At 39.9% G+C, this 23,928-nt stretch overlaps 1 protein-coding gene across 2 annotated transcripts in view; it reads right to left on the bottom strand.

Annotated features, from left to right (window-relative positions):
* Window positions 1–23,928, bottom strand: part of LOC120771228 (mediator of RNA polymerase II transcription subunit 15-like) — a 414,224-nt gene that overhangs the window by 286,671 nt on the left and 103,625 nt on the right. For both annotated transcript variants that reach the window (XM_040099142.1, XM_040099150.1), the window contains exon 3: window positions 19,361–19,484. In XM_040099142.1, coding sequence (XP_039955076.1) covers window positions 19,361–19,484 — 124 coding nt within the window. The remainder of the gene's footprint in view (window positions 1–19,360; window positions 19,485–23,928) is intronic.

The following is a 23,928-nucleotide window of genomic DNA, read 5'->3' as shown; positions in this document are numbered from 1 at the left end:
ACTATATAATGAATACAAATCTATGATTGATTGATTAAGCACAAAAAATTTGCAAAACCAAGTATGTTTTCTTAGTTTAATTTTTCTGCCAATAGAGTGTCTGGCAATTCGTTTATCGAATACCTCTTTGAAGTTTGGGTTTGGAGACTCCTGCTGATTTTCAAAGCATTTTCTAATCGATAACTAACCTAAATGCTTGTTAGGAATAAATTTGTATATACATATGAATGTATCGTCACCTAAAATGCAAAACAACGTATCATCAAAAAAAATCGAAATTGAGTTTTTTATTGCTTACGATTCACTACATCATATTACATATATGTATATGTATATGTATGTAGCATAAAATTTTCAGCTTCTGCTGTCAGATATAACCAATATATAACCATTTATAACCAAAACTCAAATGAGTGCTTTCTATTACATCGTAACATCACTTCACTTGAAGAGTGATGTTGCCTTATTTTGCATTTTAGGTGCCGATATGTGCAATAAAGCACGTTATATATGTATTTTTAACTGTATATTTCATTTTAAAATCGGTATTGCTTTGTAATTTTCTTATCTTTACAAAACAGTTGGGGTGTGTTCTGTTACAAATACATAACTAATCAAGCGAGTTATAGCGAAACAAATGTAAAATATTACAAGGCAAACCGGGGTTTCTATAAAAAGTAAAAGATTGTACATAATAATAATAATCGATAAATGATTATTAGAACTTGAAATGTTTAACAATGTCAGTAGGGATTCTTAGACAGTTAATTACCATCTTCAACAAAGTGAAACACTTTTGTGGGCGTTCAAGCATTGGAGGTGGTCATAACTTTTAAAAAATAACTGAATTCTTATATTTTCTGCTCAGTAGTACCAATCTAAACTAGGCAATCATAAAGAATTATGAGATTTATTAGAATTTATGGAATATTATAATCTACATTATAAACACCTGCCTTTTTCACAGAATTAACTAATGGAGTTCGATTTATAGATTTTTTTTGATTCTCTTCACTTTAAGCCCACCAGAGAAGTACCAATTAAGCATACCAGACGGCGATGCGCTCAAACTGACCTTTTATTTCAAAATAGTTGCTTTTGCATTACTTAGGATATTTTGTCTTATAATCGAAATATCAAACAAATATTTAAAATACACTACTTGAAGTTAATGTCTGCAAGAATAATTCAGATTTTAGTCAAATTTGAGGTTGCGTTGAGAATTTTGTGTATTATACTCACATACTTATGTAGATATTAAACGGTCAACAGTAGAATCATAGCGTATATTTTTCTCAAACTTAAAAAATATTAGTAATTTTACTAATTTTACAGAAAAAAAATTGAATATAACTACAGAACTGAACCAGTGTCAACCCTAACAACAATATCAACCTTGAAATCCAACGCAGAATCACTCCTGCCAACAGGTGCTATTTCGGACTGAGTAGGCAATTGAGAAGTTAAAGTCATCTCTCGACGAACAAAAATCAAACTCTATAATTCCCTCATTATTCCCGTCTTGCTATATGGCGCGAAAGCACCATAATGACATCATCTGAAGAGTCGTTCTTAGGAGTGTTCGAGAGAAAGATTTTGCTAAAATTTATGGACCTTTGGGCATTGACAACGACGAATACCGCAGTAGATGAAACGATGAGCTGTGACATGGTTCACCACATTAAGAAACAGCGGCTGCGCTGGCTAGGTCGTGTTGGAGAAGAACCTGGCTGCACTTGGTATCTCAAATTGGCGCTAAATAGCGAAAAGAGGAAACGACTGGCGCGCTGTTATTAATTTAGGTATAACCGTGTAAGCGGTGACTAAGACAGGAAAAAAGAAGAAGAATAAAACTGATTTTGTTTTCATTTCTTAGTTTGAGAATCACTGGGGCATGATGTTAAAACAATTTTCTCTTTTTCCGTATTTCTTTGGCACAAATGATTAAAAAATTATAATTTATATTATGATTTATTTTCTTCAAAAGAAACCAAGCACTGACGTATGCATATAATTAACTATAATGTCCGAAGTGGCAGTCAATTTGTGAGATTTGTCAACTTTCGAAAGCTCAACTTGAGTGAAATTCACCAATTCAAAAAAGGGAAGGTGTGGGCGATATATAACAATTGCCAGCAACTAACGAGCGAACCGCACCCATATAGTACATATGTACGTATGTATGCACAAATATACATACACATACATACATATATATACATATACAACCCCACATACAAGGTAATGAAACTGAAAGCCCAGGCAAGCAGGCGAGAGAGAAAAATGCCAGACAACTGTTCGCTCTCACGATAGTTGTTGTGGGATTCCAGTTTCGTGTTGTTGTTGTTGCTGCATTAAATAAAAATTACTTTTGACACTTTTTGTCAGCGAACACAGAACTGTTGAAATTATTAACAAATGTTTATAATTACACACATGATAAAGTGTACAACACAAAATACGCGCGATAAATAAAGAAATGAGACGAAAACGGGAAAAGCGAAAAAATTGAGGCAAATTCAATTTATACACAGTCCAAATATGTAAATGCCATAAATAAATAGAGATGTATGGCAAACTCGTTCAACCGCAAAATCGAAATAAAAATTATTAATGCAAAATGCTAAATATGTGATACAACAACAACAGCAAACACAACAACAACAAAAATAATGGAAAAACAATGCAAATAATAAGAGTAATGAATAACGGCATGTATTACCATGTGTATTTACATATATGTCACTATGTTAAAAAGGCTTAAGTTGACTTAAGCGAAGTTAGGTATTTTGATTACTAATTAAATCTAGGGTTTATCTTTTAACTATTCTTAACTTAATTGGTAGTCTACGTATCCAAATTATTATCCGAGTTGAAGTAAAGCTTCGGATCTCGAAGAAATTGCTCATAATAACTGTAATTGCGCTCAAAAACTCAAGTCGACTAAAGCCACTTTATCGTTCAGCAACATTTCGTGTGTTTTTGCAGCGACAGTAATGAAATTGGTTTATCGTTTTTCCATTATTATTTATTCTATGGCAATTATGCGCATATCCAGCTACTCATTGGTATGTTTGCGTGTGTGTGTGTATGTAAATGATATGCAATTTTAATATATTTAATATTATGCAAATAAGCTCGAAGTGCTTGTTTACATTAAAACATAATATTTAACGCTGCATTGCAAATGTGAGCGTGAATAATTGGTGTGTAAACATGCCGATAATTGTTGGGGAGCAAATCAGAAAGCGGAAATTGTTCACTGATGTTGTGTAATGCAAATCAATGAGAGTGTTGTTGCCATTGAGGTGAAAGGGTGAGTAAGAGACGGTACGGAGATATCGCATATTAGAAAAACATTGGTTGAGAAAAATTACAAAAAACTAAAACAAAGGTGACCTCCATACCATGGGGTTCAAATGATATTTCCTGTGACCGTAATAACCGTGAATCCTCTCGGAGATTTTGAACAAAATAGTAAACAATTATCTTTTATATTGAGTTGCAAATATATTCAATAGTTTCTTACATTTTGCGAGCTTAAAATTTTTGCATTACAAATTATATAGAATCATATGTTAGAGATCGGGTTAGATGGCCTATTTGTTACTTGTTTTTGAAATGACTAGCAAGAATTTTAGCAAACATTTTTAACACGGAGTTTTACCTCGGCAAAACTGAGAGACATAAGTTGTCTCCATTCACTAATGCTCTGCTCGTTTTCCTCGCGCGCGGCTCTCTTGTTAAGAATTGACGTATAAAAGCAATGACAAAGTTTACGAGAATAAGCGCGTCCAACTCAAAGTGGTATAACCTGTTTCGAATGGTACCAACTTTTAACGGTTGATCCAAGTGGATGTACTTATTTCAATAGCCTTTTCTTTGCAGATCACGAGTAAGTTGTGTCAGCTGTCATGTTATGTTTGTTTAGTATTTAGGCATTTCATCACGCAAATTCACGTCCTGTAAGGAATGTGTTTCGCGCTCTTGGCTCAACTTATGGTCAGCATAATCGGCCTACTCAGCGTGCTAGTCGCCACACCATCACCCATCTTGAGACACAGTATTCATTATTGGATAATATTCGACCGAATAAACCACGTTCAGCACGCAGTGAAGAAAATATAGCAGTAGCAGCTGTGAGTGTACACTAAGATCGTGGAAAGTCGATTCGGACTGCCGTATGGAACGACTTGGCGCATTTTACGTCGTAATCTGAAATTGAAAGCATACAAAATACAGCTTGACAACTTGTGCAAGAACTGAAGCCGCTCGACCTTCCTATGTGATATCGCTTTACTTTATGGGCTCTTGAAAAGTTCTAAGAATATGCGACGTTTTCGAGCCAAATTTTGTTCAGTGAAGAGGCCCATTTCTGGCTCAATGGGGCGAAGAACAACCTAAAGAAATTCTAGAGCTGCCATTTCACTCAGAAAAAACAACGGTTTGGTGTGGTTTGTGGACTGGTGGACGTAACCGTCAATGGCGACCGTTCTCGCGCCTGATAACCGATATTTGATTCCTGAAATTGAAGCTTGTGATTTTGGCGTCCTTGCTTTCAAAAATACGACGCCGCTTCACACACATCGCACCAATGAATTGATTTATTGAGATAACATTTTGGTGAGCAGATAATTTTACGTTTTGGGCCGGTCGATTGGCCACCAAGATCGTGTGATATCACACCGTTAGATTTTTTCCTGTGAGGGTATGTAAAGTCTAAAGTCTATACGGACAATCCCACCTTGATTCAGGCCTTGGAGCGAAAGATCACATGTGTCATTCGCCAGTTACAAGTCGAAATGCTCGAACGAGTCATCGAAAATTGAACTCAACGAATGGACCGTCTGAGACGAAGACGGGTCCAAGATTTGAAAGAGATAATCTTGAAAAAGTAAATGCCAAAGAATGTTCTCTCGAATGATAATAAACATTCTCCATTAAATTCTTTGTTTTTTCTTTAAAAAGGTAGGGGACCTCGAAATGAATCACCCTGCACTTTGGAGTGTAGTACATATTAATTGCAGTTCTTTCTACTACAGAAAAGTTTTCCTTTTGCGGGTGTTTATGTTACGAAAAGGTACGTTGTTAAGATGTTTACGAGGAAAGTTACTTTACAAACAATTGCTTTCGCTACAGAAAATCACCGGGCTTTCAGGAGGATCCACTTACAATATTTTGGGCTTTAGTCCCCGGAAAAGCGCGCATATATGTATGTATATACGCGAAGCAGTCCTACAGTTTTTGAGATATCGATCAAAAATTTTACGCGCATTCTTTTCTCCCAAAAAAAGCTGCTCATATATTGGATTTATCGAAACACTATAGCTTATAGCTGACATACAAACTAAAATAGCAAATACAGGTCCTTGCGTGGAACCTGTTTTATTTAAAGAGATATATTCCCGAAATTTGGAATGCGTTATTGTTTAATGTAGCTATACTCCTTATTCTTAATTGGGGTAGAAACCGCTTACGCGATTATAGCCGAGTTAACAACAGCGCGCCAGTCGTTTCTTCTTTTCGCTACGTGGCGCCAATTGGATATTCCAAGCGAAACCAGGTCCTTCTCCACTTGGTCCTTCCAACGGAGTGGAGGTCTTCCTCTTCCTCTGCTTCCCCCGGCGGGTACTGCGTCGAATATTTTCAGAGCTGGAGTGTTTTCGTCCATCCGGACAACATGACCTAGCCAGCGTAGCCGCTGTCTTTTAATTCGCTGAACTATGTCGATGTCGTCGTATATCTCGTACAGCTCATCGTTCCATCGAATGCGATATTCGCCGTGGCTAACGCGCAAAGGACCATAAATCTTTCGCAGAACTTTTCTCTCGAACACTCGCAACGTCGACTCATCCGTTGTTGACATCGTCCAAGACTCTGCACCATACAGCAGGACGGGAATTATGAGTGACTTATAGAGTTTGGTTTTTGTTTGTCGAGAGAGGACTTTGCTTCTCAATTGCCTACTCAGTCCGAAGTAGCACCTGTTGGCAAGATTTATCCTGCGTTGGATTTCTAGGCTGACATTGTTGGTGATGTTTACACTGGTTCCAAGATAGACGAAATTATCTACGACTTCAAAGTTATGACTGTCAACAGTAACGTGAGTGCCAAGTCGCGAGTGCGACGACTGTTTGTTTGATGACAGGAGATATTTCGTCTTGCCCTCGTTCACTGCCAGACCCATTTTCTGTGCTTCCTTGTCCAGCCTGGAGAAAGCAGAACTAACGGCGCGGGTGTTGAGGCCTATCAATATATGAGGATATCAATATACAGCCTCTGAAAAAACTGTTCAATGAAGACAAAGATATTTTGATACCCATTTATGCTAAAAGAAATGTACCCGTGAAGGCTATTATTGTCGACTTAGAAGAATCTGCTTGCGATTGTGTAAAGAATTTCACAATAGGAGGGCTAAGAAATATTTGCTTGAGATGCCTAAATGCTGAAATATGACAAAAGTGAGCGCAGCGAAAGAGGCAACATACTCCACCTACATTCCATACCCATTTACTTACATATGTACATCAATATATGTATGTATATGTATCTACTCGTACAAATTTATCACAATCTACAAATAGTGAGTACATTTACAACCGCCGCCTTTCAACTTTCGCCAGTTTGCAGTCACGATTTTCCAGCATTCGTGAGCACTTTTTAATTAAATTAATCAACAGCAAGTGGAGACGTTTCGGAGGCGGTCGAAAGCGGCGCAAACCTGCAAGCAGTCCAAAGTGCATATGCACCATTGCGTAACTAAACACCAGCACAACCAACACCACTATCATGTCGGCAACTAGAGCCACAACGCCAGCCGCTGTCACCGTCGTCATCGTCAGACTTTCACTCCATGTAAAATAAAGTGGCACCGCTTACGAAAACTAATCGAAGCAATTTGTTCAGATGTCAGCTTTGTCTCGTGTAATTTCAGAAAAGCACACTCGATAACGGCACATGCACACACATATACAAAGTATGTATGTGTTTGTTAGTGCAACGCATGACAGGTCGGTCCGGTGACACACGGCGTACAAATATGTAATTATACAAACAAACACACACTTACACACTCCCATATGGGCTGTCCCCTGTCGCCGCATTAAATGTTAGACAACAACATGCTTTCGCAGCCTTATTTGCAATTGCATTGTCTGTCTGCGCTGTGACATTCGCCCAACCGCCGCATTGGCTGTCTAACTCACTCACCGGCTAACTGTCAGGCTGATCAGCTGAGTGACTAAATGACAGTTCGCATGCGTGTGAGCTAAGGCAAAAGCGCTGTGGTTGCTGTTGTTTGTACTGTTGCATGCCTGACATTTGTTTGGCATTCGCTGCGCTTTTTGGGCTTGCGGGGACACGGCCAGTCAGCATTCTAAATAGTTGAAAGAAATCCGTTGTTTATGTTGCCTACGGCAGGCGTTATCTAATTCAGCTTATCCCGCCGATGTGTTTCGGTAACCAATACCGCGACCACCACACACTTTTGGTGAGACAAATGAGTTGCACAATGACGTGGAACAGCAGCGCATAGACAAATGGTTTCGCCTGACTGACTTACAAATAGAGAGAGAAAGAGGTAAATAAATAAAGCGACAGCGGCGGTGTGGCAATAGGAGCTGAGGTGTCTATCCGGTGGAGGGCTTAGCTGCATGTTGCTTGTTGTGAATTTACATATTTTCCTGTCAAGAATGTGCTTAATGTGAGTTCAAACTAAGTTTTGGGTAGTTTCTTTGTTTGTTCAAGTTGTCACTACGTTACCGCCGATTAATGTGGAATCTAAGCTTACTTTACACCTTGGACGTTTAGTTATAAACGACAACAATGTAATGTAATATTTGCAATACGATTTTTTTCAAATCTATTACTACCTTATCCACTTTCCGTTTTTTATGTTATGGCATTAATTAAAAGCGCAAAATATTCTGTTTTATTACTTTTTTATTAAGCTTTCTGAAAACTATTAAGGTTCTCTATCCCAACAGTCCTTAGCAGCCTTTGTAACACTTCTTAGTTGTTGCCAAAACTTGAGGATATCTATCTTGAAACAAGAAAAAATCGGTAACATAGCTTGAACGGAAAATATAATACCCTTCACAATAAAAAAAATCCTTACAAGAGCTTGATTTTGATCTTTGCTTTCCGCTTATATGCTATATATCCTCCCAAGGTTAAGTTTTAATACTGACTACCAGGTGAGAATACCCTCTACTCGTGAATGGGGAAGAGGTCTAGTAGAGAAGGAGAATACTATCTGTAAGACGGATCTAAAATTGACTACAGAATAAGGGCGGCGATAGACTCCGCCGATATTGATATCTCTCTCTCTATCCGTCTACCAAACTTAGCAAGCGTCTTCCAAGCGGACGTACTAAGCATAGAGAAGGTCTGTGGAATTCGACTGAACATCTATGGAAAGATACAAAGAATTACGATATACACAAATAGGTAAACAAATGTAGGAAGGCTTTAAGCTCATTGGCAGGTCAACTCCAGTTCTCCATAACTTGGGTTCTTGGCAATGAGAAAACTGACGTGGTGGCTAAGTCAGGATTCTCTTTAGACAAATCAGAGGCGGTTAGCCAAAGGTTAGTGGGAAATCCACAACCAAATGCCAAATAGCCACACAGATATGGCAAAAATAAGGCAACACAACAAATAAAAATGTATTGCCCAGCTCTACCACAATCCCCAAATAGAATTATTGCATACAGAAGGACATGGCTAAATCGACTCAGCATGTCATACGATTTGGTTGATAGAAAAGAGAGGCGCCAACATTTGGCCCTTTGCGCCCCCGTGTAGTATCCAATGTAACCCTTATCTAGCAATTCAGTGGATTTGGTGGTCCAAGCCTTCAAGCAACCTTTGAAGGAGCTGAATGTCCCTGGGCTATTTAGCCCAATCAGGCCAGCTCTTTTGACTTTTCATTTCCTTCTATTCCTATATGATATTAACCTTCAGAAAATCTCGTTATTGCCCGCTTTAATAACATAACCTAAGGAGACTTAGTATTAGCGCTATGGATAACCGTAATTTCCGCTTACTTAGCCACTAGAATGTTTATGTACTTGCCGCTTAAAGCAGAAGCCCACTTGGCAGCCTCTATCATGCCGACAATTATATGGTGCGTAGGCATGGAGAAAGACTTAATCTGATGAGTCGGCCTTAAAAGTGTTTGAGGGAAAGCTTTTGCGGAATATTTATGGTGCTTTGCGCATGGAATCATCGTATTCGATGGAATGTTGAGCTGTACGAGTTTACGACGACATTGACATAGTTCGACATGTGGAAGAAGGAGGAGAAGAAGAAGTTACCCGGCAATGTATAAGTATAGTAAGTACACAAGAGTTCTTCAACTTTGTTCAAGATTGAAATGAATGGATGAATTTGGCTTGAGACAATAGTGTTTAGTTATTTTGTAGCTTTTCTGAAAGTTGTTTTCAATATAAATAAAGTAAATTGTACAGTAGCTCCAGAGAAAATTGTTGAATTTTGCAAAAAAAATTTGATTTTGTTTAATACACCAGCAATAATTATTTCCTTCATAACATCGCTTTACAAAAACAACTCAATCACATAAATTTAATTTAAGCTGCCGATAGCAAACCAGTCGCCATGCAATTTATTTCACCTTCAGCAAAAGACTTTCATTAAGAATACTTAAGAAGATAAGTCATTTACCAAGAGCAGAGGCTACGCATGTGATTACAAGCAAATAGAAAATCGACGAGCTGAAATTATATTTACAAAGTACGCCTTGCTGCACCTTCCGCAGCGCAGCTCATGCATATGCATAGCTAGTGACCACAGCAGAATGCCAGCCGTCAGACCAAGCCTTGAGCACTGACCAAGCCAGCGAACCCTTTATGCTGGCGCAGCAGGTAATCCAATACGACATGTCACTACTAAGAAGATGACTCTGGTGTTTTGCAATTATAATTTCGCCGCCCTTCCTGTGCCACCTATGGATTACAAGCGCTGAATGGTGAGCCACTTGCGGCACTCAGAGACACATACTCGCGCTAAATCTTTCAACGGAAAACTCTAAACTAGTGTGTGGAGTACGAACGGAATGTCTGGCAGCGAAGTGTAGAAAAATGTAAATCCCTCATCAATTAAAGTGAACATGCTTCAAGAAGCACCTGCTCATTTGTGCCACAGAAATGAGTAAGAAGAACACCGAGCACAGCAGTGCCACAATGGCGGTGCGGTGTGAGTTGCAAGGTGTGTAAGTAAGCGCGGCTTCATGGAGTAGTGCCAGCCAGCAAGGGCAACAGGACGACGCTGTTGTTCAGCAGCAAGAGCAAAAACGCAATGACAAGAACAACAACAAAAACCAACAACAAGAACAACAACTAAGTGGCGCGTTGAATTTGCAGCCGCAACCACAAACTGCGACAGCAACACTATGCTGGAGGGGGCTGTACTTGCGGCACGGGGTAGCTGCAACATGCCGCAGCAGCAGGTGGCAGCGCCGTTTGGCAGTTGGCAGTTGGCATTAAAAATGAGACAAGCCAAACAGTAAACTTACATGCAACAAACAAGTGTGGCGCGTCGGACGTCAGGTGAAGCCCCGCCAAGGCGTTTTTTTGTGACGCAAAAGAGGCAGACAGACAACCGACTGACTAAATGTCAGCCTAGCCAGCCTATGTAATGTAGACACATACGCCGCTACATAGAAAGACACAAACAATTGCAACATCGCAACATCGGCGGTGAATTGAATGACTCGTTGACGGGTTGGCAGTCACCAAACCATTTCAGCCAGCCGACCGACAGTCACTGCCGCCAGCCAAAGGCTTGTCAAGCTGAGCAGTAGCGCTTCCATTACATAGGGTTTGATTTGCTGCCACAACAACAACAACAACTGTACATACAATTATGTAACTATGTCGCATGTTTGCAACATTTTTTTAACATTTGCCACTTGTGCAACAGACAGACAGTAGTGGGTAAGTTTCTGTAGCGCTTGGTAGTCAGCGGTTGGTGTGCGACGCTGAGTAGACGAATATCTATTAAATTGGCGACAATATTAACAAGCATTAATCTGATGGAATTCCATGTTCGACATTGGTTTTTGTGCGACTTCTTGTTTAGTCACTTGCCGTTGTTGTTGTGCTTCCATTTGCTTTTTTACTCGACGAAACCAATCAACCGCGCTGCAATAAAGAGTATAGAAACAACTAAAGCAAAGCCTAAAGTTGCTGTTGCAATGTGGTTGCCACCTCGATTAATCCAACAGCGCTAATGGGTGGGGCCAAATAAACCCCTGCGAACTGGCGCGGTTGGCCTGGCTCTGTAGCCTGACACCGGAAATGGCAGTAAAAGAGCATCAATTTCCAATTGGCATTGGCAGCGCATTGCTATGTGTCCACGAGTTGGTTGTTGGCAGCAGTCTAACGGTGGCAGGAATTAGACTTGTATAACAGATAAAGGCCAACACTTTCTGGCAGCCGCATAGATATTTAGTTGCAACGGCTGACACATAAATTAGTTGGCCGCTTCTGCCACCTGACAATTTGCTGGCATTGGCGCTATTTAATTTACGCAAGTCGAGTTCATTAAAGTGCTGCAGGCGAATATCAAGCACATGAAGACGTCGAAAATAAGACCAAATTTTATGATAAAATCAATGGCAGCAAAGAGCCCTTTTAAATGACGTAAGTCCATGTGGCACGAGACACAAAATGAGTTAAAACAACAAAGCGATAATATTATTTTCGGAGAAGTGTGGTCCAATACCAAATTCAGATTAAATTCCGTAAAAACTGGGGAATTCTCAGTGTCAATTAACGGGTGATCCAAGTAAAGGTACTTTTTTCATTAGCCCTTTTTGACAGATCACAGGTGAGTTGTGTCAAGCTGTCATCTTATTTTTGTTCTGTATTGTTCGGCATTTCATTGTGGAAAGACTTATGCCGGATAGTCGATTCGGCGCCGTTCGCAGCAACTCGGGAAGGCGTATGAAACTGCTTGGGGCATTTAACGTCGAGATTTTTGATTGAAAGCGTACAAAATACAGCTTGTGCAAGAACTGAAACCGCTTGATGGGCTTGATGGGCTCTTCCATGAAGATCCGACGTTTTCGTGCCTAGTTCTGTTCAGCGATGAGACCCATTCCCGGCTCAATGACCCCCAACGTGAAGAAATTCAAGAGCTGCCATTTTATTAAAAAAAAAAACAACAATGCGGTTTGGTTTGTTGGCCGGTGGAATCATCGGTTGGTATTTCTTCAAAAATGCTCGTGAGAACGTAACCGTCAATGACGACCGTTATCGCACCATGATAACGGACCATTTGAGATCTGTAATTGAAGCTCGTGGCGACATGTGGTTTCAACAAGACGGCGCCACTTCACACACAACGCATCAAGCAATGTATTAATTGAGATAACACTTTGGTGAGCTGACAATTTCACGTTTTGGGCTGATCGATTGACTACCAAGATCGTGTGAATCATACGGTTAAACTTTTTCCTGTGGGGATATGAAAAGTCTAAAGTCTATGCGGACAATCCAGCTTCGAAACACCTTTAATGCTCGAACGAGTCATCGAAAATTGAACTGAACGGAGTTACCGTCTGAGACGTAGCCGTGGCCAACATTTGAATGAGAAAATCTTCAAAAAATAAAAACCAAAGAATGATATTTCGAATGATAATAAACATAATTTAATTTGATCGATTCGACCACTTTTTCGATAGAAACGAATTCTATGATTAGACCCATTAAGTACGGAACAGAAGATATTATCAGTGAAGCAGTTACTGTAACCACTAATTATTAAAAAGACGATGAGTTGAGGCATCGATAAATTTGTATAAGGAGCAATACAAATTAATTTTCCCACAGAACTACGAAACTCTCAGTAAAAACAATTATTGCCCAAATTTAAGCTAAGACCCGGGAAACGTGACTACTGACAACTGAAATTTTCATGGCAGAGAACTTGATATTCGATTTTGATACTTCAACTGGTTCTTTGAACTGTCAAGACCTTAGATATCTAGTACGAGTTCCAGATAAGACCAGACGGCAGCAGAAGAGGTATTCCAGCATCTCCCCCATTCCTACATTCCTGCACTTTCTGCATGGGCCATCGTTACTAATGCCCATTCGGTTCGCATGTGATACCTGATTCCAGTAAATTATGACCGTCAACCGTCTTCCAGTTTCGGAAATTTCATTGTGTGTCGTATTAAGCGACTTGCGTACTTTGTGTACCGGTTCGGTAGTTAAACAAATGGCTATTTCATTTCCTGGAATGCACTTGTGGACTGGAACCCAGTATATACGTGACGTAATGTAAAGTTAAGGTGCTTCTGTGTTTTGCATACAGATAAGTGTAGAGAGCACTAGAAAGTCGCGTCACTTAAAGCTCAAAGACGACGGTCCATTTGATTGGACGAAAAACTTATTTGAGACCCTCCGCAATACTGTTTTTCAGTTTTAAAGACGGGTAAAATATTAAAGAGTGCTGATAAAAAAACATTTCGCGAAAATACCAACTCTCTAAGGATGTAAGGTTAAGTCTTTATTGCGTCTCCTACCACTTGATTAAAATTTTCCAAAATAAAACGGTAGACGGTACCCTCTAACGAAATAATTGCATTACTCGAATTAATTCCTTTTTAAACAGCAAACAAAACACGCTGAAAATAGCAACAATGACAGACAAATAAATAATAAGAGATAAGAGCAGCAGCGGCTATAAACACTTAAAGTCCTTTCTGAGCTTAAATAAAAACGGCGTAACTTAATCGCGATAAAAATAGCTCCCTGTGGGCTTATTATGTCTGCTGTTGAACCCTTCTTTCTTCCCCCCTTTCTACGTTTTATTTTTCAGTTTTGCTACTGCTTAATGTTTTTATCTCGTCCGCCCATTTGTATTTGTTGTCGCACTACTTTGCTGCGTTTTTTGTTTGTCTACCTTTAATGCCGAACTGGTTCGAATGCCAAAGGACTTCCGGTGGTGCGCCGTCGCATAGCGCTAAAAGAAGCAGTTGAAGTGCAGCGTAAAAGAGTCAAGTTGAAAATAAAATTGTCACAGAAACCGAAAGGCTAAAATGAATTCTACGCTTCGAAATAGCGAGCAGCAAAAAAAGCGGCAAGAAATGGTGCGCCGTCAACGGTGGGAATAAAGTGTGTGCCACAAGCATTGCGAAATCGATGCAGCTTGCCACTTTTCAATCAAAACATGTTGCAACAACACCGGCAACTTGTGTACCCTGTTTGCTGTTGGTTTTGTATTCTTGACGCTGAACTCATCGGATTTCAGTTGAAAATTTACTGACTGTCATTTGTCCTCGTATCTCCGCAAAATGCATATTTTTGTGTAAGAGCTTGTAAGGGGTTGTAGACAGTTGCTTTACAGCGTACAGTGTTCAGAAGCTAGGCGAATAGGGACCATAAAATTAATTTAAGAATTTCAAGTTTTCTTTCATTAGGCGGTACATAAAAGTATGTCTGACCATTTGTGGACTACACAATTCGGATGACACTTAGAAAGTGTAGAGAAGTAGGCATGTCAGTGACGCTGGAATACCTGCTTAGCTTCTATTCCGCCTTATCCAGAAATATCAAGGAGCTTCACAGTTCAAGGGACTAGGTGAAGTAACAAAATTCGATTAGAACGTTGCGGTGCTCACCGTTGCCAATGCGACAAAGGCCCATAAGTCTTCCGCAGAACCTTTCTCTCGAACCATTCTAAGGCCGACTCATCAGATGATGCATTGCCCATTCCTCCGCACCATATAACAGGACTTGTTCCAAACAGTCTTCTGCGACGGTCATTCGATGCTGCTTTTGCTTTCGTTTTTCCATTTTTGTGACGAGCACTACAAACACACGTCTACTCAACTTGACGCAGCATACATATATCAATGGAGCGCGGAGCGATGCCGGAAAAAGAGAAAGGGGATTTCATGGTCACACGTTTACCACAAGCGCGGCAATAAAATCAGTCTCATTACTTATTTGTCAAACCTCGTATTTGGTAATAGGAGATATTTCGTCTTGTTCTCGTTCACAACCAAACCAAAACGCTTCGTTTCCTTATCCAGTCTGGAGAAAGTAGAACTAACTCGCATAGAAGATTGTACCTTCTCTATTCAGCTCGGCAGCTCGTATTATTATTTTTTCCTTCCTCCACGGGTCTTTTCCACGATTTGTCGCATGGTAAAAATCTGATCGACAGTAGATTTTACAGGTCCAAAGCCACTCTGATAAGGTCCAATCAGTTTTTTGACGGTGGCGCAGATTGTGGGGGTTTCCTTTTTGTGAATTGGGCTGACTTAAATTTTAAATGTCGGCCATGCTTTCGTCCGATATTCTACAAAGAAGCTGATGCATGAACCTTGTCAATTCTTCGCTGCCATATTTAAATAGCTCGGGCGATAATCCAACGGCCCTTGCCGCTTCTTCTTGTTCTTCAGATGGATAATTGCTGTTCTAACCTCATCATAATCGGGTGATGGAACATGTATTCCATCGTATTCAGTTGGAGAATCGGGTTCGCCATCCGCAGATGTCACACTTTCACTGCCGTTCAGCAGGCTGTCTTCGCTTGAATTAAATAATTAAGCCGGTCAAAATGTTAAAATCAATGTGGAACGCTATAGAGCTATAATTACTGACTTTTTTGTGCCTGAGTTGATGGTTGTTGATGTGGATGGCTTTTGGCTGCAATATTTTGCTGTTACCTATCCCACTGTGCGGCAGTTCATTTCGCAGTACTTATAAGTGTTGTTGGTGCTTTGTTAATCGACAATGCCATAAAGTGATAAAGATGGACGCCAACAAATTGTCAATGGATCAAAATAAAATGATCTATGGCCGGTACACTGCTTCGTGCTATTGTTGTTGTTGTACTTATGTTGGTGACGAGTGGTTGCTGCCAAACTAGATGGCCTGGCATGGAAAATCGGAGCCACAGGACTATGCAACTTTGTAAGGCAAATAAACTGTATACATATGCACACATGTACCTGGAATTGTGTATGTATGTATGAGTTGCTTTGCTGTTGCGACAGATTCCCTTCATTTTTTGCGCAACTTTCGAGTGGCTGTATGCGGCATGCACCTTTACTGGCCTTTATTACAGCAGATATGAGTCCACACACATCCGTTTGTATGCATTTATGAGTATATCTGTATGTAGCCAGTGCATAGCTGCTCATCCGAGGGGACACTTAGCATTGCATACCAGTTCTGCGGCCTTCAACAGCCGCCGCCACATGCTGCTCGCCACAAAACGAACTTTATGCATTGATTTCTTCCACGGATCGGAAAAAAATGCTGCCTCGCTGCTGCTATAATTAAGTTTTATAATTATAATTGACATCCTAGCGTAAAGCCAATTATTTTGTTGTCGACTTTTTCATGGTCAGTGCAGGCGATACACGAGTGCATGTGTGTGCCTGTGCGTGTTGCAGTGGTGGTGGCAGCGGCAAGTAAGGAGGATGTGTGCCCCACTGAATTTATGACGACTATGTGTTAACAAAAACTGCTTAGCCAGCCTGCCAGCGCGCGAATATGACGATGAACGATGAGCAGCTAGAGTGCGACTGCTCCTAGGCACGACTGTGTGTGTGTGTGTGTATGTCGCATGGGCACTTTGTTCGCTTGTCAAGCGAGTGAGTGTATCACTTGTCATGCCAATGCAACTTCATACACACCAGCAAGGACAGACTTGTCTCGTCAATTGTGTTGATTTATATCGTACAATTATTTATAATTAAATTTTACTGAAGGCCAAGTGTAGTGAAACGACAAAAAATGAAGGGCCGCGTCTAAAAAAGGCTTTGTTGCAGCTGGTAGCGGGGTGTTGGCGGTGGGCGGAGGCAAAGAAATCATGGAAAAACTGCATTGTGTGTGCATGTATGTATGCATGTGCGCTGGCTTGTACGGCAACATGTAATTATTAATCGTTATAAGCGCTTTTGTGATGCGACAGTCACGAAGTGAATCGCTGTCGCCCAACGACAAAGGAGAAATCAGTGAAACTACGCTTATTTTTTAATAAATTATCGAATAATTAATTGCTGAAGCGCATACTAAAAAGTTTCAGTTTATAATGCATATATTAGTTATTCTTAGAGTTTTTTGTTGTAAATTTATAGTTGCTTGACAATGTGATGTTCGACTCGCGCTCGGATAGCCGACGAGCTTTCATTATAGTCTTAGCTAAGAGTCAATTTACGTCTTAATTCGGGCTAAGAGAAATATATTTTTCGAGTTATTTTTGTATTTGAGCTTGAACGTCGGTGATTAGGTAGTTTAAGATTTAAGTAAAGTGTTAAGAATTAGAGAGGCAGTGAGACAAATAAATGTGTTACTGTTGCTGCTAATGTTTCTTGTAAAGTCTGAACTAAGATTAGTGTTACCTCACTTTCCTCACAGATCCTCTTCAAAATACTCCACAATTTCCATACAAGAACTTGATTCTGATTGATCAGTTTGTATGGCAGCTATATGTTATAGTGAACCGATCTGAATAATTTCTTTGGAGATTGTACCATCGCCTTGGACAATTAACCACACCGAAAATCTTGAGGATAACTCGTCAAATGAAAAAGCTTTTCATATAAGCTTTTTATGCCATTGGTACAGTTTGTATGGCAGCTATACGTTCTAGTGCTTCGATAATGACGGTTCCGACAAATCAGCAGCTTATTGCAGAGAAAGGGCCGTGTGCAAAATTTCAGATCGATATCTCGTAACCGTGTATGCAAACGGATATGGCTAAATATACTCAGCTCGCCATGCTGATCATTTATTTAAAAATTTTATAGTCTCCGACATTTCTATCAAGCTGCTAAAAATTTCGTAGAAAGCTTAATATACCCTGTTCTGGATATAAAAAAGGCGGTGCATCTTATGTCTGTGCCCCGAAACAATTCATAATTGCAAAGTGTTTCACAAGTTCATAATCATCGACGGATGGTAAAACGCAATACGGTACTGTTACCGCCTTAAAATGATGCTCTCATTTGAAGAGAGGCGCATGTGAGAGTGAACCTCTCCAAACTCTCAGTAGCGTGTGAACGCCTAGCCACGGCTCAAAGTGCAGACTGCGAGCTCTGTACTCGTCTAAGAGGATTTATCCAATATTTAATCGATGAAATCAACTTTACGTAGGAATAAAATATGAAATTTGTTTGGTTCAGTTGGTTTTTCAGCAAAAGCCCTCTAAACAAGAGAAGGAAATGCTTACGGTTAAGATTTTTCCGCCAGGAACTACATAACGTAATTTTGATAGTTTTAACGCCAATTTGGTAAAATAGCTGCCTATAAGACGTCAATATGTTTAAAGTAAAGAGAACGACGAGGTAATATTGAGCTTAAACAATACAATGGAGTCATGTGTGGAAGCTCACGCAAATGAGGATAGTTCTCTGAGCGCCATTCACTTGGGAGTGACCAGAAACGATTCGTTTATATACGGCTTAAGCAGCTTACGACTTCCGGTCTTAGTTCAAGTATTCTCTGGGAAGCCAAAAATCATTCTTTTGAAGGCGAGCTAAAGTGAGAAGCAAAACATCACTCCCCAAGGTTGTGCGATGGGTTTGGGACTCTCCGCGTAAAAACACTACCAATAAAAAGAAAAAATAGCTACGGATGAGAGTTTTAGCGCCCCATAAGATGTCACTATGTAAAAGGAACGACGAGTTAATTTTGAGCTTAAAGAATATGTGAGATTTTTCTCTCAGAGACTATTATATTCATTACTTTAGTAACATGATTATCAAAGCAAAAGAACGAAGTTACTATGGTAAAACTTTCTCTGGATGCAACACTAGTAAGTAGCACAGGAATGTGACATTTGAGAGCAACTCAACCAACATCTACCAGAATTCAATGATCTAATATCTGCTAGAAGCTTGCTAAACCTTGAAAAGCTGATTCTTTACTCTGCTCGAGAGCAAATAGCACGTTCTTAAGTCATTAAAGTAATACTGCATAAGTTTGATACCAAAACCATTAAGAGACTGACGGCAAATATGCACGTCACACCAGCGGAAGCTTAGGAAAAGAGCAAGGTAGCGAATATACCAAACTCTAAACACCGATATCCTTTCCACTTACAAGAAATATCTATTTAGTAATTCCATTATAGTCATTTATACAATTCCAACCCAATGACTGGTTGCAAACATAATTCCCAAAGGGTTTGCCGCAAACTGTGTGAATACGCCTGAGTTTTACAATTTTCAATTTAAGCCCACAACCACCCGCTCGTACTAGAAAACCGCAACTTCCGAACGAAAACGGTTGGCAGGACAACAGCTGCAGCGGTGCAACGGCACATTTGTCGCATGTATTGCATATGAGCTGAAACTAACTTCAACGGTACTCACCTGAGCATTGAAATCGAAGAAATACTCCGGCCGCAATGGACATGGTAGACCACACTTACAGGTACCCGGTGACAATAAATAATCCTTTATTTCGTACTGTGTACGCAACGTTGCACCGGTTGGGCTGAAAAGAGAACAAAAAAGACGGTTGAATGAGTTAAGGAGCATGTTTAGCAGAGGTAAAAAAAATATTACAAATTAAAAATGTGTAAAACTTGCTAAGGACAAGCGACACACAAACATCTGTAGATGGTAATAAGGATATTAAGCAATCGGTAGCAAACGGCGACACACGCCAGTGAGCACAAAATTAATTCACTTTTTATTTTGCGACATGTTTTCGAAAGCCCGGAAAGCGGTCTGCCGTGGCAAGCGCAGGCAGGCGGCAAGCTGGTCCGAGCGAGTCGCATTTGTCAAAGTAGGCAGTTCTCGTTGTCGAACAAGCCGCACATGTAAAGGCAATTTGAATTTTTCATTTCTTATTTGCGGTGCGGCGTCTTGTTCGACCACTTGCCTCGTTGGCTGTCTGTCTGCGTGCCTGAGTGACGGACTGGCCGTTAGCCATTACAACTCCTTGGTTTAGCTCAATTTAAACTAATTACTCGCCTCACGTTTAATTAAGTCACAATACAACAAGAACAACATGAATAACATGAATAACCACACACCATACAATCTCATACAGCTGAGTGACGTCAGCGCTCACACGAACAACAATTGAATAGCACTGAGCGACTGAGAAACTGAGCCGTTGTTGGCAGGTGTGTTAAATGTTGCGTTGACATTTTGTATGCGATTAGTCATGTTGCTGTTTCAATTAGTTATATCAATTTATTTCTTGAAATCGTAGATTATTTAATAAAAGAGAAAAGGTGCCATAATGAGTGCCGCACGTGAGGTTAAGTAGACCGGTTTTGAGGCTCGTGTAATTGAATATTTGCCGCCTTACACTCGTATACTACATATATAAGTTGCTTTGAAAGTAGCGTAACATAATCCTCCTTTCTTAATTGAAAAAACTATGTTGCGATATTATTAATAAATCGGTTTACGAACTGGTTGTACGCAGGCCTGTCAGGAAAATTACTTTGCATTGTGTTGCGGATCACAGCCCGTTTACCAAGCCTGCGGAGAACTGTAAGGACTAAGACCTAAACAAACAGGCCAGAATGAATTGAGGTTCCGCAAATAGCAAACCGTTTTCCAACGACTAAAACCATAGATCGGTAATAAGTATATATTTTTTCTGAGCAGAGTCAGAAATATCCAGTTACCATTTATTTGAAGATGATATATTGAAACTATCAACAATGAAATAGTGGACGAAATTGCCAAGAATGGTTTATTGCTAACATCTGAAAATATGATCACCATTGGGAAACCCAATGTCTTTATGACGATCTTGACAAAAGCAAGGTATACAAAATTAAAACCCGAGCTACCTGGGTGCAACACTGCAAAAGTCATGGATAAAACGGTAGATCGCAGCAAGTACACAAAATTTCTGTTCGAAGATTCGATAGAAGAGCTTGTAGGAACATGATGGGAATACTGACTGGTGGCGCCACAAGTCCGCAGGATGGGGCTGACAGAACGAGTAGACTGTAGGAAATGTTTAGAGCACGGCACCAGGAAAAAAATGTAGCATCTTTCTTCTTGGACCTAGCAATTGAACTCCATCTGCTATCGCAAAGGATAAAACTGGTCTATGCCTAACTTATTGGCCTACCAGATTAACTTAACCTATCAACTGCTGATAGTTACGTAGCAACAGGCCCGAACTACAGTCATCCTAATAAAATAGAATGAATGTGCTTCAAAGAGCACAACTTAAATCTTAAAGAATAATGTCATCAGTTCAAGAAAGTTGTCTTCCTAACATATTCCCTACTTCATTACACCGTCATTTAGGAAAATCGAAGGAAAGAGTTTTAAGCAAAGATATTGTAAGTGAAGTTTAAAAGGGTTGAAGACAAAAATGGTCACGGAAAAATAAGGAAAGTCAGGAAGGACATTTTAAGTGAAGCTTAACAGGATTGAAATCAAAAAACAGTTAAGAAAGAATAAGGAAAGTCAGGATCTGTAATGAGTGGCAAGCAGAGATGTAGCAACATGGTAGCATTCATAAAAAACTTCGGAATACTAAGTTCTAATAGCTATTATTTCTTCGACAAGTAGACTGGTAGAACTACATTGGCCTATATTATTTATTAAATTTTTGTATTTAGAGCAAAAATTCTGGGCTATCTTGAAGTCTCGAACCAAACTTATGAGCATGATTATGGGAAATATTAATATATTAGAGACGACAACCTTAGCGACATTCGATAAATGGAGAGAATAAAACTAGCTCTTAGCTGACTCTAAACGGGCATTGGATTTCATTAGAAGCATCTAAGTACACGGCAGAAATATGCTCAAGGCTTTCCAACCCCTGCTGAGGGTGGTAACCAATAATAGAAAAAATGGGGAACCAACTAAGGTATAGGTGCAGGCGCAGTGGCAGTGTGCTCTTTCAACCTCTACACCAAGGTGAACAATATTCACCGTAATCTTTCAAATGTATATGGTATTGAAAAGCTGACTTGTTCCACATAATAAAGAAGCCCCTCGATTCCAGTACATTTAACGTAAAAGTATAACATCTTAAGTTAATTGCTGAATATGTGTGGTGAGACCATTAAATTAATGGGCGTTTAAAGAGCTTGTTACCTTGACTTCATAATTATCAGTAAATTATTTTTAATTTTCAAACAATCGAAGTAATGGGACCACGAAATACTCACTCTTCATAAAGCTAATCACCAAACTTTCACCACAAATCCAATAAACAAGCAGGTTTCACAACAAATTCCGCAAACCACCTGACATATTTGGGCATAACTTTTTAATTAGTTAATTCAACAATAAAACTTCGGCTAGAAACAACAGCAAATCGTATGAAAAGACCCAATATCCAAGAGTATCTCAGCCAATCGGCGGATGAACCACAACAAGCCCTTACATAACACCTTTGATATCAAATCAAATCAATGTTTGTACTTGGAATAAGATGTTCACACTTTCCTCAAAAGAGAGGCCAAGAAGGCCACAAAGTAGAGCAACAAAACAAATGTTCGAAGCTTATACGAAGTAAAAGTGGAAGTGTTGGTGGTAAAGTAAAAGCGCTTGTTTCTTAAGTAAAGTAAGTCGTACGGCCTCGAGCGGCTAATGTCTGCGGCCTATCAACACAAAGCCACCGAACAACTTAAATAGCTGGCAGCAAAACTTGAATGAGCCCAAAAAGTTTGTGCAGGTCGACAGCAAAATCTTACACGAGCAGCCACATAACCATAACGGTGGGTATATACAAATATATATACTGAGAGCACATAGAGTTTAGCCTTAAGACGTTGATAAGCCAGCTAAATGTCAAAGGAGGAGCTGGACAGGCCAACAGCAAGGTGTTGGCTGAGCCAAGTAAAATCAAGAAGTTCTATTTAACCTTCAACTTACAACAATGGCGTAGACAAAACTGCACAAAAGTGACAACCTGGATGTGGCACAATAATGAAAATAATAACAGCAATATTAAAAGGCACAACGTTGTATGAACAGCAGCAGCAGCATAATGGAAACTTTGTGGTTAGGATGATAAATAGAAAGCACAAAACAATAACAAAAATTATATGACAAAAGTTATTCATGCGACAATGAGCGTGGAATGCAATCGGCTGGGAACCGCAACCTATTAGTTAGCACCAAAACACTAAAGTAAGGAAGTGCTTGGTGTTAACGAAACCAAAAGTTTTTATGAGAGATTATCTTTAAGAGTTTCTAAGATATGAGGGTACTTAGCCATAACAGTCTGATGGCGTTGCAAGCAAATATGAATATTGTGTAATTCGACTTTTCAATGGATGCTGATTTTTTTAGTCGTATTTTTAAGAGATGGAACGCTTTGTGGTTGGTTAAAAATTTGCTGCTGAGGAGACAATTTTCTATCCAATACTAATTTAGGTTGTTGTTGTTGTTGTAACTTGCACCTGATCCCCGTTAGGATGGTAAGGATTGGATGAGTTGTAATCGATGTCATTCAACGGTAGGCTCAGTAAACGTGCTGTTTTGACGGGGCTGTCAGACATGTGAGGTTAGCAGGGCATGCAAAGTGGTGGCAAGTGTGATGCGGGGATTTCTTGCACGCTGGACTATGCTTGATGTCAGGCTCTATTTTAGATAAGTAGGAGTTTAAAATACTACAGTTTCCAGAACGAAGCTGCGCTCTCGTTTCTCGTGGCAACTCGAGCTCTTCGTCTGCAATGGGTGATGGTTTGACTTCATGCACGCAATTCACTGGGAGAGAGTCGGTGAAGGTGTTAACAGCTCAACTGTGAATGGCGGTCAGTGCATGTCTGAAATTATTTGCGTCCGCGGTCAAAATTTGATTCGAAAAATTCAATCCAGTGTGGAGTCCGGCCGGGTGCCCAAAGTTCGAAGAGGTTTTAAATGGGCTTCCTAACCGACCAAGGTGTCCCTTCCACCTAGACCAGTTGACACCAAAAAATACGTGCAAAATACATTTATAATTT

The sequence above is a fragment of the Bactrocera tryoni genome, chromosome 1 (assembly GCF_016617805.1).
Source record: "Bactrocera tryoni isolate S06 chromosome 1, CSIRO_BtryS06_freeze2, whole genome shotgun sequence".
Taxonomy (NCBI): domain Eukaryota; kingdom Metazoa; phylum Arthropoda; class Insecta; order Diptera; family Tephritidae; genus Bactrocera; species Bactrocera tryoni.
This window is presented reverse-complemented; position numbering and strand designations above follow the sequence as displayed.